This window comes from Macaca thibetana, chromosome 10, assembly GCF_024542745.1.
Source record: "Macaca thibetana thibetana isolate TM-01 chromosome 10, ASM2454274v1, whole genome shotgun sequence".
NCBI lineage: Eukaryota > Metazoa > Chordata > Mammalia > Primates > Cercopithecidae > Macaca > Macaca thibetana.
Genome location: NC_065587.1, coordinates 68,161,414 through 68,177,320, shown reverse-complemented (window position 1 = coordinate 68,177,320; position 15,907 = coordinate 68,161,414). Strand labels below are relative to the sequence as shown.

Genomic DNA, 15,907 nt, shown 5'->3' with positions numbered 1-15,907 from the left:
AGTCTCTCATTGTCACCCAGGCTGGAGTGCAGTGGCACGATCCCGGCTCACTGCAACCTCTGCCTCCCGGGTTTAAGCAATTCTCCTGCCTCAGCCTCAGGAGTAGCTGAGATTACAGGTGCCCGCCACCACACCCAGCTAATTTTTTGTATTTTTGGTAGAGATGGGGTTTCACCATTTTAGCCAGAATGGTCTCCCATCTCCTCACCTTGTGATCTGCCTGCCTCGGCCTCCCAAAGTGCTGCGATTACAGGCGGGAGCCACCGCGCCCGGCTCTGCAACATAATTTTAATGGCTATATGGTATTCCATTATTTGGTTCTTTATATTATTTTACCCAGTGAAATTGCTGGTCTAAAAGAATGTGTATTTTTGCCCGGGCGTGGTGGCTCACGCCTGTAATCCCAGCACTTTCAGAGGCTGAGGCGGGCAGATCACCTGAGGTCAGGAATTCAAGACCAGCCTGGCTAACATGGTGAAACCCTGTCTTTAGTAAAAATACACAAATTAGCCAGGCATGATGGTGAGTACCTGTAATCCCACTTACTTGGGAGGCTGAGGCAGAAGAATCACTTGAACCTGGAAGGTGGAGGTTGCAGTGAGCCGAGATCGCGCCATTGCACTACTGCAGCCTAGGCAACAGCGACGAGACTTATCTCAAAAAACAAACAAACAAACAAAAACAGAAACAAAAAACATTTTTAAAACTTTTGACATGTGGCCGGGCGCGGTGGCTCAAGCCTGTAATCCCAGCACTTTGGGAGGCCGAGACGGGCGGATCACGAGGTCAGGAGATCGAGACCATCCTGGCTAACACGGTGAAACCCCGTCTCTACTAAAAAATACAAAAAACTAGCCGGGCGAGGTGGCGGGCGCCTGTAGTCCCAGCTACTTGGGAAGCTGAGGCAGGAGAATGGTGTGAACCCGGGAGGCGGAGCTTGCAGTGAGCTGAGATCCGGCCACTGCACTCCAGCCTGGGTGACAGAGCAAGACTCCGTCTCAAAAAAAAAAAAAAAAAAAAAAAAAAAAAAAACTTTTGACATGTAACACCAAATTGCCTTATAGGAAGATTATGCTGATTTACCTGAAACAGTATATATTCACATAGGCATAAATGTATAATTTAAAATAGGTGATATATTTGCATGGTGCAAAAATCAAAAGAATACAAAAAGCTTTATGGTTTAAACTCTTCTTCCAACCTTGTAACTTTCTTCTTCATTCTCCATAGGTAAACACTTTTTTTTTTTTGGAGACAGTCTCACTCTGTCGACCAGGCTGGAATACAGTGGCACAATCTCAGCTTACTGCAACCTCTGCCTCCCTGGTTCAAGTGATTCTCCTGCCTCAGCCTCCTGAGTAGCTAGGATTACCGGTGTGTCACCACACCTGGCTAATTTTTGTATTTTTAGTAGAGATGGGGTTTTGCCATGTTGGCCAGGCTGATCTTGAACTCCTGACCTCAGGTGATCCACCTGCCTTGGCCTCCCAAAGTGCTGGGATTACAGGCATAAGCCATCTAATAAATACTTTTATTAGGTTCTTGGGTTTGGGTGTTTGTGTGTATTCCCCAAACCAGATACCTTTTGAAGGGTATCATCTATAAAATGAAATGACTACCATTTGACTAGGATTGTAATCTGCAGCCCCACTGTCAACCATTACACACTTTTTCAGCTTCATACTATTGGAATATCAGATCACTTTGTGATTCTGCTAAGATTTCCTTTTAGTATTTTACAAAGCTCTGTGTCATTATTTGTCCTAGTAATAAACAGCATCACTGATTTCTATCTAGGTCCTATTAGTCATAGGTGGTTTGTTGAGTTCTGTGGATAAATTAAAGCAAAACTGAGTTTGTAACCCTTAAAAAAGGGCAGTATGAAACATACAAGTTTGGGAGAGAAATGATAGGAAATATATTTGCTTGAAGTTTCTGGACAGTGATGAATTAGAACAAGTGTCCATGTGTCCTGTGCTGACTTCTGAGTGTTGGACAGTGAGGGATTGTCATTGGATTTTAAATTGACCCAATTTTGGAAGCTTCATAGATCTGTTTCTGTAAACAGATCCAATTTCAACATAGAAGTTAGCAAACATAAATGTGGAAACACAAAGTCCATTAAACTTCCTTCAGACTTAGTTTGTGACTTTGATTAACAGTTAAAAATTGCATGCTGGATTATGTTGCCATTTACTGACTGCTGCTAATCCCTTATATACAAGAAAAAAAATGTATGTGTTTTCTCCCTGGGTAAGATGAAAATAACTCCACTCTATTTTACTTGTGGTAATGTAATAGGATCTCTTATCCCTTGTGAAAGTAGGAGAGGATGTCCCTGGAGAAATGGCACTGCCTGGGATGGGACCATCTTAACTAACTATACTTCTAATGAAGTCTTGTCTTATTCTGTTTATTCTATTACATTACCAGTTTAACTCATGACTTTCTCTTTAATAGAAATAGGCAAGTCATATCTCACTGGCTGGATAGCAAGGTGTTTGAGAGCATCTGTCACACCAAAGTCTTTGTTTCGCTTAGGAGCTGGTAGTCCACTATTTTACCCTGCTTAGAATGCACGCTCTTGCAGCTTTCCCCCACCCGGTCTGAACCTGCACCTTTTGATTTATAGAGCTTGTCAAGACTAGTTATTTTTGGTTTGAGAGTGAAGAAAGATGGGAGGCAATGGGAGGTTAATTTCAGATGAATGTGGGAACAGGTTACATTGCTTTGTCTGCAGTCTTCCTAATTTGTATTTGTCTTCCCCTTCCATTTATCTCTTACCCTAGAAAAAGTCAACATTCGTTCTTAGCTTGTAGAACTCTGCAGGTCTGTCAGCGTCTTTTTAGTATTACTTACATCAGAAAACCTCTGATCCTCTTCTATCCTGTTGTCCTTCTCTGCACTTCCAGAGTGCTCTCTGTTTATGCCCTCTTGCAGCAAGGATAGCCCTATATTGTAATCGTTTGCATTCCCCCATTCAACTGTGTGTTCTTGGAGGGAAGATATTTTTTTTGTTGTTGTTTGAGAGGGAGTCTCACTGTGTCCCAGGCTGGAGTGCAGTGGTGCAATCTCGGCTCACTGCAACCTCAGCCTCCCGAGTAGCTGGGATTAAAGGCACGTCTCCACCACGCCCGGCTAATTTACTCTACTAAAGTAGAAACGGGTTTTACCTTGTTGGCCTGACCTCGAATTCCTGACCTCGTGATCCACTCGCCCTGGCCTCCCAAAGTACTGGGGTTACAGGCCTAAGCCACTGTGCCCGGCCAAGAGATTTTATAGTTATATCTCTGTCTGTCTGTCTATCTATCTATCTATCTATCTATCTATCTATCTATCTATCTATCTATCTATCTATCATCTATCTATCTATCTGTCTGTCTGTCTGTCTGTCTGTCTATCTATCTATCTATCCTTTTAGTCTTCGCTTTTTGGAAACAAAAATGGGCTATAAGACATGATGGATGACATTGAATAGGCAGTTTTTAGAGGAACCTAATTGGTTCATAGCATACAGGATAGGCTTTTTCCTTGGGTCTTTGTAGGAATATTGGTCATTAATTGGTCATTAATATTGGTCATACAACAGAGTATTTCTAGTTTTGCAAGAATCTGAAACTGTGATAGATTCAGATAATTTTGAAATGTGAAGCTAATTCTCTTGCTTGGCAGCTTGATTTGTTTGGGGGAATGTGGTTGACGCATGTGCTTTTTTTTTTTTTTTTTTTTTTTTTTTTTTTTTTTTGTGAGACCTGTTGACAGAAATTCAATCTTGATTAAGGGGCGCAGGAAGGCATCCAGTTCCCACCATGCCTGGGGCTCTGTCATTTAAACAGCTGCCTTTGGCTCTGGCCTGTTCCATTTCCTACTAGGCCCTGTGGACTTTAATTTTGATAAGTTTCACATCCTAATATTTATTATTTCTGGGGGAGGTAGTGTCGTGAAACCGAAATGACCCAGTAGTTAACTTTTGGTTTTCTTGATGTACTTGTGCTGTCAGCCTTCATTGAAGAGTCAGACTTCTCAATGGATATGTATTTATTTATTCTCTTTTTCCAGAGAGAGGAGATGGTCTCCTGAGTTGGCCATTCTAGACCAAAATATAGCTTAAAAGAAGCTTTTTTAAAAAATGGATCATGTTAGGAAAATAATATTTTGTTTTTAAAATTTCACCTAAAGATTAAGTGTACTTAGGTTTGCACCCCTCGCTTTTTGTCCACCACTAATCAAATGTAGTCTTAGACCTCAGAGGACACCTTTCTTCTGCTGCTTGAACCCTCTTCATAGTCTCTTTACTCTAGAATATCACTGAGGTTTTATCTAACCTCCATCTTATATAGAGGAAAAACTTTATATGCAAAAGTACACTTAAAAAAAAAGGAATAAAGGGATTTTAAAAAAAATTTTATGGGAATATTCAGATCAGAGCTTTCCAATTAAATTTAGAACAAGATTTGTAATTTGCTCAAGTTTTCTTTATGAGCGTTTCAGGGATGCTTAGGTTTCGAAAAGAGCAGAATTTGTCTTTGTTGAACAGGATCATACGATTTGTTTTCATTCCTCCTTTTTGAAGCAATGTTTATAGGAAAACTTGTGCATTAGAGAGACCCCAGATTTTGGAATCCTACAGACCTGCTCTTTTAAAACTCGACACTGCTATGTATTAGTTTGGTGATCTTGGAATAGGGTAACTTCTCTGAGCTTGTTTCCTTGTTCATAAAATGGTGATGGTAGCATCTGTTTATAAAGACATCAATCTTTTATATTATTAATGCAGTTTAAATGAGATGATTTATGTGAAGTGTCTGGCAAGGTGCCTGGCCTACAGCAGACAGTATTTGGAAGTTATTGTCTCTTGCTCCATGACATTTGTTATTTATCTATTTAAATGTCCATTTTTAAATACATTTGAGAGGCAGTGGATAAGAACACCACCTTCGGGGTCTATTCCGTTTGGAATCCTGGCTTTACTGCTTCTTAGCTGCATGACTGCGAATAAGTAGTAAGTCTCTGTGCCTAAAGTCCCTCATTATAGAATGAAGATGATAATAGTACCTACTTTATAGGATTATTGTGAGGCTTTAGTGAGTTAATACATTTAAGATACTGTCATCAGTGTCTGGCATGTTGTAAGTGCTTATTAAGTAATAGCTGTTGGCCAGGTGTGGTGGCTTACGCCTGTAATCCCAGCACTTTGGGAGGCTGAGGTGGGTGGATCACTTGAGGTCAGGAGTTCAAGATCAGCCTGGCCAAGTTGGTGAAACCCCGTCTCTACTAAAAATACAAAAAGTTAGTTGGGCGTGGTGGCGGGTGCCTGTAATCCCAGCTACTCAGGAGGCTGAGGCAGGAGAATCACATGAACCCGGGAGGCAGAGGTTGAAGTGAGCCGAGATTGTGCCACTGCACTCCAGCCTGGGCAACAAGAGTGAAACTCTGTCTCAAAAAAAGAAAAAAGTTAATAGCTGTTTTTATTTTTAACTTTTTCAAATTTATATACCCTTTTATTAAGTCAATGCCCCAGGAATCATTTTTAGTTCTATATAGAAATATTGTTTATTTATTTTTAATTTTTTTAATTAATTTTTTTTTTGAGACGGAGTCTCACTTCATCGCCAGGCTGGAGTACAATGGCACGATCTTGCTTCACTGGAACCTCTGCCTCCCGAGTTCAAGCAATTCTCCTGCCTCAGCCTCCCAAGTAGCTGGGACTACAGGCACACACCATGACGCCCAGCTAATATTTGTATTTTTAGTAGAGACGGGTTTTCACCACGTTGGCCAGGATGCTTTCGATTTTTTGATCTTGTGATCCGCCTGCCTTGGCCTCCCAAAGTGCTGGGATTACAGGCGTGAGCCACCGTGCCCGGCTATTTATTTATTTATTTATTTTTGAGACGGAGTCTCACTCTACCGCCCAGGCTAGAGTGCAGTGGCATGATCTCGGCTCACTGCAACCTCTGCCTCCTGCATTCAAGCGATTCTCCTGCCTCAGCCTCCCGAGTAGCTGGGATTACAGGCATGTGCCACCACACTCAGATAATTTTTGTATTTTTAGTAGAAAGATGGGGTTTCACCATGTTGGCCAGGCTGATAGTTCTATATAGAAATATTAGAAAGAGAATATGTAACTTTGGATAAGTTAATAGTCAATTTATAGGCCACGTAAATGGGAAGGATTATTTCCCCAAATCAAGAGATTAGACAATTTTTGCTTGATTGTCACGAATATTTAATAAAAATTCCAGAAAGCTCAGTTTCTTTTGGGATGCAAACATAGATCTAGGGAAATAAATACTGCTTATTTTGTTGTTGTTGTTGTTGTCTTTTAAGAGACAGAGTCTCACTCTGTTGCTCAGGCTGGAGTGCAGTGGTGCAATCATGGGTCACTGTGGCCTCGAACTCCTGGACTCAAATGATCCTCCCACCTCAGCCTCCTGACTAGCTGGGACTACAGACACACACCACCATGCCCAGCTACTTAGGAGGTTGAGGAGGGAGGATCCTTTGGGCCCAGGAGTTCGAGTCTAGTCTGAGCAACATAGCAAGACCCTAGGTCTTTAAAAAACAGAGATGAAAAAGAAAGAAAAAAGGATGTGAAGGGCTAAATTTGAACACTTTCCAGGTAGTTTTCAGCATCACGCTTTGGTGGAATCATGGTTTTGTGGCTAAGTGGGGTTGCTGCATATTACATTCCTGCCTCTTCCTTCCCCCAGCCTTAGTTGTCTTCATTACATTCATGCCTGGGAAGTGTTCCCAGTGACCTGAGTTAGGCATTAAGATCATGGGAATCCAAGATTTTCCCATGTCTTCTAGCATATTTGTTCACAAGAAAAGGAAAATTTCCTCCTTGCAGCAAGGCGTTTTTAAAACAGTCAGTCACTGTGGAATCTTTCACTAAAAAATCCTTTGAATAGAAATGTGGTCAAGGAGAGGAAAGGTATCAGCAGTGATACTACCTTACGATAGCGTATTTCATAGCACTTGAAGTACCTTCTTACTTGTTTATGGTAAGAAGGTAGGCAGAGAGTTAGTGATTTGCCTATTGTAACATATATGTGGTAAATGCCAGAGAGGGCATTCTGGACTTCTGTTAGTTGGGATTGCTTTTGACTACAGTTGACAGAAAATGTGACTATAATGGTTTATACAAAAATTATTATTTTCTGAGATGAAGTCTTACTCTTGTCACCCAGGCTGGAGTGCAATGGAGTGATCTCAGCTCACTGCAACCTTCGCCTCCTGGGTTCAAGCGATTCTCCTGCCTCAGCCTCCTGAGTAGCTGGGATTACAGGCACCTGCCACCACACCCGGCTAATTTTTGTATTTTTGGTAGAGACAGGGTTTCACTATGTTGGCGAGGCTCATCTCGAACTCCTGATCTCAGGTGATCCGCCTGCCCTTGGCCTCCCAAAGTGCTGGGATTACAGGCGTGAGCCACTGTGCCTGGCCTATTTTTTTAATATAAGAAATCTGTTTAGCAGGTCATGGAAAATTGAAAAAAACACCAGACATCTGGAATAGTGTAGCATTATAGGTTTATTTATTTATTATTTATTTATTTATTTTTGAGCCAGAGTTTCGCTCTTGTCGCCCAGGCTGCAGTGCAGTGCTCACTGCAACCTCCACTGCCTGCGTTCAAGGGATTCTTATGCCTCAGCCTCCCGAGTGGCTGGGGTTACAGGTACCTGCTACCACGCCCAGCTAATTTTTGTATCTTTAGTAGAGACAGGGTTTCACCTTGTTGGCCAGTCTGGTCTCTGAACTCCTGACCTCAGGAGATCCACCTGCATAGGCCTCCCAAAGTGTTGGGATTATAGGCGTGAGCCACCGTGCCTGGCCTATTTTTTTTTCCCCCAGCCTATTTATTTTTTTTAATAACAGCTTTTTGTCTGTTTTTTTAAATGAGCATTCATTTGTATAATAAGGGTTTAAAGAAAGGTGTTAATTAACCTTGTTTTTGTTTTTTTTTTTTTTTTTGAGACAGAGCGTCGCCCTGTCACCCAGGCTGGAGTGTAGTGGCATGATCTTGGCTCACTGCAGCCTCGGCCCTCCCGGGTTCAAGAGATTCTCCTGTTTCAACCTCCCAAGTAGCTGGGATTACAGGCATGTGCCACCATGCCCGGCTAATTTTTTTGTGTTTTTAGTAGAGATGGGTTTCACCATGTTGGCCAGGCTGGTCTCAAACTCCTGACCTCAGGTGATCCATCCGCCCTGGCCTCTCAAACTGCTGGGATTACAGGCATGAGCCACTGCGCCCCACTAGAAAGGTATTAATTTAAATAAACATTTATTCAGGTGATTACTGGCATCTACCTCCCTTCTAAGATACAGATACTTTTGAGTACATGTTGTTCCCTGGATAAAAACAAATGGCTGGCCAGGCACAGTGGCCCACACTTGGGAGGCTGAGGCGGGTGGATCATTTGAGGTCAGGAGTTTGAGACCAGCCTGGCCAACATGGTGAAATCCTGTCTCTACTAAAAACAAAAAATTAGCCAGCTGTGGCTGTGAGTGCCTGTAATTCCAGCTACTCGGGAGACTGAGGCAGGAGAATTGCTTGAACCTGGAAGGCAAAAGTTGTGGTGAGCCAGGATCATGCCACTGCACTCCAGCCTGGGCAACAGAGTGAGACAACTTCTCAAAAAAAAAAAAAAAAAAAAAAGACAAATGGCTCATTGGGATTCATCGGCAAATTATTGGCCAGTGAGTGTGGCCTTTAGGCTATTTATCAGATTACTTTCAGCTATTTTATTAATTGACTAGATTGGGCTTGAGTAGGAGCGGATTGTAAACCTACACAGGTTTCCACAGGATAGAGTGCAAAACTTCGTACGTAGGAGTAGGGAGGGGCCTGTTTAACTTGTTCCTTTATCCTTGCTTCTATTCCTATGCTGCATATTGTGCCTCTTACGTGTGTTTCAAAGTCGTCTTCTTTATACTCAGAAATAGTATTTTTTGAAAATATTTCTAAGAAAAGACAACTTATATTTGGCAAAACTGTGTTGAGCTCTTACCATGTATAATGCACTGTGTTAAGTACCTTGATGGATGGATGGATGGATGAGATATACACAAGTAAATAAAATCTATCTTTGTTTTTAGGAACTTTGAGTATACTGGGAGAGACATTTACACAGTTAACATAAAATTGTATGATAAGTGTTAGAGCGGAGATGTAAACAAAGCACGATTGGCTTTGGAGAGGCAACAATTTTGTATGATAGGTGGAAATTGGGAAAGAGTTCACAGAGATTTGAACTGGACTTTGAATGATGGATAAGCTGTTGGTTGGTAGGCATAAAAATTAGTGGTTTATTTTAGAAATTGGGTTATTTAGGGCAGAGAGAGAATAAATTGGGCTAGAGGAGGCTAGAAATGAGAAAATGGTAAATTGAGGGAAAATAATGACATGGTGAATGTAAAACACCTAGCACAGTGTAGATACTTATCAGACTTTGCCTCTTTCTTTTAAAAAACATTTTTAAGGCCGGGCGCGGTGGCTCACGCCTGTAATCCTAGCACTTTGGGAGGCCGAGGCGGGTGGATCTTGAGGTCAGGAGATCGAGACCATCCTGGCCAACATGGTGAAACCCCGTGTCTACTAAAAAAAATACAAAAAATTAGCCGGGCGTGGTGGCAGGCGCCTGTAGTCCCAGCTACTCGGGAGGCTGAGGCAGGAGAATGGCGTGAACCCGGGAGGTGGAGCTTGCAGTGAGCTGAGATCGTGCCACCGCACTCCCTCCTGGGTGACAGAGTGAGACTCCATCTCAAAAAAAAAAAAATCATTTTTAAAATTTATTTTTATTTATTATTATTATGTTTTGCGATGGAGTTTTGCCTTTGTTGCCCAGGCTGCAGTGCAATGGCGTGATCTCAGCTCACTGCAACCTTCGCCTCCTGGGTTCAAGCGATTCTCCTGCCTTACCCTCCCGAGTAGCTGGAATTATAGGCTCCCCCCACCACGCCCAGCTAATTTTTTTTTTTTTTTTTTTTTTTTTGAGACGGAGTCTCGCTCTGTCAGCCAGGCTGGAGTGCAGTGGTCGGATCTCGACTCACTGCAAGCTCCGCCTCCCGGGTTTACGCCATCCTCCTGCCTCAGCCTCCTAAGTAGCTGGGACTACAGGTGCCTGCTACCACGCCTGGCTAGTTTTTTTGTATTTTTTAGTAGAGATGGGGTTTCACCGTGTTAGCCAGGATGGTCTCGATCTCCCAACCTTGTGATCCGCCCGTCTCGGCCTCCCAAAGTGCTGGGATTACAGGCTTGAGCCACTGCGCCCGGCCAATTTTTTGTATTTTTTAAGTAGAGACGAGGTTTTGCCATGTTGGCCAGGCTGATCTTCAACCCCTGACCTCAGGTGATCCACCCGCCTCGGCCTCCCGAAGTGCTGGGATTACAGGCGTGAGCCACCGCGCCCAGCCTAAATTTAATTTTTAATTTTTAATTTTATTTTTTTCTTTTTGGTTTTTCTTTATATTTGCTGATTACTTACAGATAATTTTTATTTTTTTAGAGATAGTGTCAACTACTTACAGACAATTTTTATCTTTTTAGAGACAGGGTCAACTATTATACTTACAGATAATTTTTATTTATTTAGAGACAGGGTCTCTCTATGTTTTGTAGGCTGGACTTGGACTCCTGGTCTCATGTGGTCCTCCTGCCTCCCAAAGTGCCGGGATTACAGACATGAGCCACTGTGTCTGGCCCACTGCTTTCTAATTCCAAACATATTTACCTCAAGGAGTATCTTTAAGTTACCTGAAAAACTACTTTTTAGGTTGATTGGACAAAGTAAGGCTATTTTCAGTAAATTCTAGGTGGTTTGCAAAATTACCACCATGATAGTAAAACCAAAGTAATGATGGGAATTTACTTAGATTTATGTGTAAACATTTCTTTCCTCAGTAATGATGGGAATTTACTTAGATTTAAGTGCAACCATTTCTTTCCTCAGAAGGTGACCTGCTGAGAAAAGTGGTACAAATACTGGGAAAAACCTGCTCTTCTGCACTAAGTGGGAGACAATGTCACAAATTAAAAGCTCTTATTCCTATGATGCCCCCTCGGACTTCATCAATTTTTCATCCTTGGATGATGAAGGCGATACTCAAAACGTAGATTCATGGTTTGGTAAGTGCCTGCTTTCTCTGGCTATTTTAAGGGTTAGTGGCTTGCTTTGTGCTGAAGACCTTTCAATAATAGAAGGGGTTGCAAGAAAAGAACTTTTCTGCACCAAGAAAATAACTAAAATATCAACTCCTTTCTGCACCAAGACATTCTGTCATCCATGATATTGTGGGAATAGTTGAAATGCCCAGTATTTGGGGAATGGATTGTAAACACAAATTATATGTTGTTTTGTAGTTCAGAATGGCGGATTTAAGCTTTGGGGACATACGGGAAAGTTCACATGAACCAGTGTTCAGCAAAACTCCATGCTCAAATATGTCTGTAGTGATGGCAGCCACATAAAAACTTTCTCTACTATCATTAGGCATAGATTATATCACAGCTAGGATGTTGACATTCATACAATCTACCAGTTTTACACAGATTTCTCCAGTTTCACTTGTATGTGTATTAAGTTCTCTGTGGTTTTATCACCTGTGTTGGTTAATGTGTCTACCACCACAGTCAAGATATTGAACAGTTCTAGTATCACAAGGAACTATTGTATTGCTCTTTTATAACTACCCTCACCTCCCTCCTGCCACCCCTCCCTCAATTCATTTTTTTTTTTTTTTTTTTTTTTGGGAGACTGGAGTCTCACTCTGTTGCCCAGTGGTACAGTCTCAGCTCACTGCAACCTCTGCCACCTGTGTTCAAGTGATTCTGCCTCAGCCGCCCAAATAGCTGGGATTACAAGCGCCCACCAGCTCACCTGGCTAATTTTTGTATTTTTAGTAGAGACATGGTGTTTTGCCATGTTGGCCAGGCTCTCCTTGAACCCCTGACCTCAGGTGATCCACCCACCTTGATCTCCCAAAGTGCTGGGATTACAGGCGTGAGCCACTTCCCCTGGCCCTCAATTCATTTTTAAATGGAAGGATTATGCTACTAAGAACCCAATCCCAGAAACAGTTTTGCTTGGCCAACAGTGAATAAGAATGTAGTTACATTTTTACATTACTTTGAAATAATATCTGAGACTAGTTGTTGAGGCCCCTTTGATTCTTTCTGTCATGTCTCCATCCTCCTTATCAGGAGAAATCACTATCAATACGTGGTGGGGAACAGAAGTGAGTCTATTGCAGCTGTACTTATCTGTATAATGCACTGTCCAAATGTGATGGCAGGTGCCATTCCTTTGGAAAAGGACTTTAATGGCATCTAGTGGGGATCCTGAGAGGAGTAGTCTGTTGGAAGTGGTGGGGAGGAAGGGTAACTACAAGGGCCACCTGTCCTGCGGGGATCTTCCCCATGCCCTTGCTTCACTGGAACCCTAAGGAAATGGCTGGGCTGTCTGAGGATTTCTTTTTCTAAGCTTTTCTTTAAAATAAAAAAGAAAAGATTAGCATAAGAATACTGTTAAATACAATTTGGAAGAAAAAAAATGACCCCACTATTTTTCTAAAACTTAGTTTAAAAAATTATTTATTTGTTTTTTTGTTTTTGCCAGAGTTCTTTTGGCTAACAAAACTACCTCTATTTTAATATATTACTTTCCAATTTTTTTCTTAAATAAATAGTCACATCTTTTACACAGTTGCAGTCAGAGTGTACATGCACAGGGTAGTTATTGCTGTGTCTCACTGCATTCCTGAAACTTATCAGTAGGCTGTTGGCAGAACAGACCCTTCATTGCTTTGTACTGACTTCTGGGCACAGTAGAATCTAAGATAAAATTTCTTGAGAAAACGTAGCTCTGCTCTACCCTCACACACCCCTTATTCCTCCCACCATCCCAGTGAGGAGGAAACTGTAAGACTATACAATGTCTTTTGTAAGCCCTAGAGTTTTTGATGATTACTATTTTCTTTTTCTTTTTTTTGAGACGGAGTCTTGCTCTGTCGCCAGGCTGTAGTGCAGTGGCTCGATCTCAGCTCACCGCAACCTCCGCCTCCCAGGTTCAAGCGATTCCCCTGCCTCAGCTTCCCAAGTAGCTGGGATTACAGGCACGTGCCACCACGCCCAGCTAATTTTTTGTGTTTTAGTAGAGACGGAGTTTCACTGTGTTGACCAAGATGGTCTCAATCTCCTGACCTTGTGACCTGCCCACCTTGGCCTCCCAAAGTGCTGGGATTACAGGCCAGAGCCACCACACCTGGCTGGTTACAGTTTTCGTTGAGAGGAACATGATGTATTTAGAGGGTAGATAAAGCTAGTTCATGTTTGTATGACCCTAAATGGGTACCAAACAAAGATAAGGAGTTATTCACAATGCAGAATCTGTACTTTTTCTTTTTTATCATACATTGTTTAATGTTGCCAGTTTTTTAGTGATTGTTTTTATAGTCTATGTCTGCTGTGTAATGTGTACTTTTTCTTTTGATTGCTAGAACTTTGCTTGTACTTGCCACATGAGTTGGAAGTGTACTGGTACGGAGCTGTAGTTTGCATTTTTTTTTTGAGACGGAGTCTCACTCTGCCGCCCAGGCTGGAGTGCAATGGCCGGATCTCAGCTCACTGCAAGCTCCGCCTCCCGGGTTCACGCCATTCTCCTGCCTCAGCCTCCCGAGTAGCTGGGACTACAGGCGCCCGCCACCTTGCCCGGCTAGTTTTTTGTATTTTTAAGTAGAGACGGGGTTTCACCGTGTTAGCCAGGATGGTCTCGATCTCCTGACCTCGTGATCCGCCCGTCTCGGCCTCCCAAAGTGCTGGGATTACAGGCTTGAGCCACCGAGCCCGGCCGTAGTTGCATTTTAAGTGCGTGATAGTGATTTGTTTTGCTTCCTTGCTGATTGATTGCACAATGATGATCTTCCCTTTTCACAGAGGAGAAGGCCAATTTGGAGAATAAGTTACTGGGGAAGAATGGAACCGGAGGGCTTTTTCAGGGCAAAACTCCTTTGAGAAAGGCTAATCTTCAGCAAGCTATTGTCACACCTTTGAAACCAGGTAAGAAAACATCTTAGAATAAAGCTCCTTGACAGAATGGTGGGACATTGTCTTAGAAGCCTTAGGATCTGGGAAAACTACCTAAATGTTCTCTTTGTTTATTATTGGTGAAATGGGCTAATTCATTTCATGATGAATGTAAAACTAATGATGTGTTACACTTAAAAAAAAATCTCTTGGAGTTTAAGCTAACATAATTTTTTTTTTTTTTTTTTTTTAAGATGGGGTCTGGTTCTGTCACCCAGGCTGGAGTACAGTGCCACAGTCATAGCTCACTGTAGCCTCAAACTCCTGAGCGATTAGTAGCTGGGACTGTAGGTGCTCACCACCATGCCTGGCTGATTTTTAAAAAATTTTAGTAGAGAAGGAGTCTTTGCTAGCCAAGCTGATCTTAACCTCTGGGCTTCAAGTGATCTTCCTTCCTCAGCTTCCCGAAGTGCTAGGATTATAGGTGTGAGCTACGGTGCCCGGAGGCTAACATAGAATTTTATTGCCAGATACGTAACCGTTTTCTTTTTATGACAAGATTTAATGTAACCTAACCTGGGTCTGGGTGGGAAATAAAACAGCAAAAAAGAAGACTCTACTGCTTGCCATTGTACAAGAATTATTTGAGTTATGTATCTGATTTTTTTTTTTTTTTTTTTGAGATGGAGTCTTGCTTTGCCGCCCAGGCTGGAGTACAGTGGCATGATCTTGGCTCACTGTAAGCTCCATCTCCTGGGTTCACACCATTCTTCTGCCTCAGCCTCCCGAGTAGCTGGGACTACAGGTGCCTGCCACCACGCCTGGCTAATTTTTTGTATTTTTAGTAGAGACGGGGTTTCACTGTGTTAGCCAGGATGGTCTAGATCTCCTGACCTCATAATCTGCCTGCCTTGGCCTCCCAAAGTGCTGGGATTACAGGCGTGAGCCACGGCGCCTGGTCGATATTTATCTTTCTATGCCTGACTTATTTCACTTAACATAATGTCCTTCAGGTTCATCCATGTTGCTGTGAATGACAGAATTTCATTCTTTTTTGTGGCTAAATAGTATTCATTGTATGTGTATGCCACATTTTATCTGTTTGTCTGTTGATGGATACTTCAGTTGATTCCACATCTTGACTACTGTGAATAGTGCTGTAATAAACGTAGGACTGCAGATAGATATCTCTTCGATGTACTGATTTCCTTCTTCTTAGATATATACCCAGTAATGGGATTGCTGGATCATATGGTAATTATATTTTTAATTTTTTAGGAGCCTTCATACTGTTTTCCATAATACCTGTACGAGTTGACTTTACTACTAACAATATATAAGAGTTCCCCTTTCTCTCCATCCTCAGAGATGCAGAGAAATTTTTAACATTTTTCATAGTATCCATTCTAACTGGAATGAAAGGCTATCTCATTGTGATTTTTAATTTGCATTTCCCTGATGATTAGTGATATTGAGCATTTTTTCACATACCTGTTTGCCATTTGTATGTATTCTTTTGAGAGATGTCTATTCAGCTCATTTGTCCAGCTGTTGAGTTAGAGTTCCTTGTGTATTCTGGATATTACTCCCTTCTTTAATGAATAGTTAACAATATTTTCTCCCATTCTTTAGTTGTCTCTTCACTCTGTTGATTGTTTACCCTGCTGTGCAGAAAGTTTTAAATTTAATATAATCCCATTTGTCGGCCGGGCGCGGTGGCTCAAGCCTGTAATCCCAGCACTTTGGGAGGCCGAGGCGGGTGGATCACGAGGTCAGGAGATCGAGACCATCCTGGCTAACATGGTGAAACCCTGTCTCTACTAAAAATACAAAAAACTAGCCGGGCGTGGAGGTGGGCGCCTGTAGTCCCAGCTACTCGGA

At 42.1% G+C, this 15,907-nt stretch overlaps 1 protein-coding gene across 7 annotated transcripts in view; it reads left to right on the top strand.

Annotated features, from left to right (window-relative positions):
- TPX2 (TPX2 microtubule nucleation factor) overlaps positions 1-15,907 on the top strand; it is a 61,640-nt gene that overhangs the window by 5,954 nt on the left and 39,779 nt on the right. For 6 of the 7 annotated variants that reach the window (XM_050807064.1, XM_050807060.1, XM_050807058.1 and 3 more), the window contains 2 exons: positions 10,956-11,131; positions 13,937-14,059. In XM_050807064.1, the coding sequence (XP_050663021.1) occupies positions 11,026-11,131; positions 13,937-14,059 (229 nt within the window). In that variant the 5' untranslated portion in view covers positions 10,956-11,025. The remainder of the gene's footprint in view (positions 1-10,955; positions 11,132-13,936; positions 14,060-15,907) is intronic. The other variant, XM_050807065.1, reaches the window with a different exon arrangement.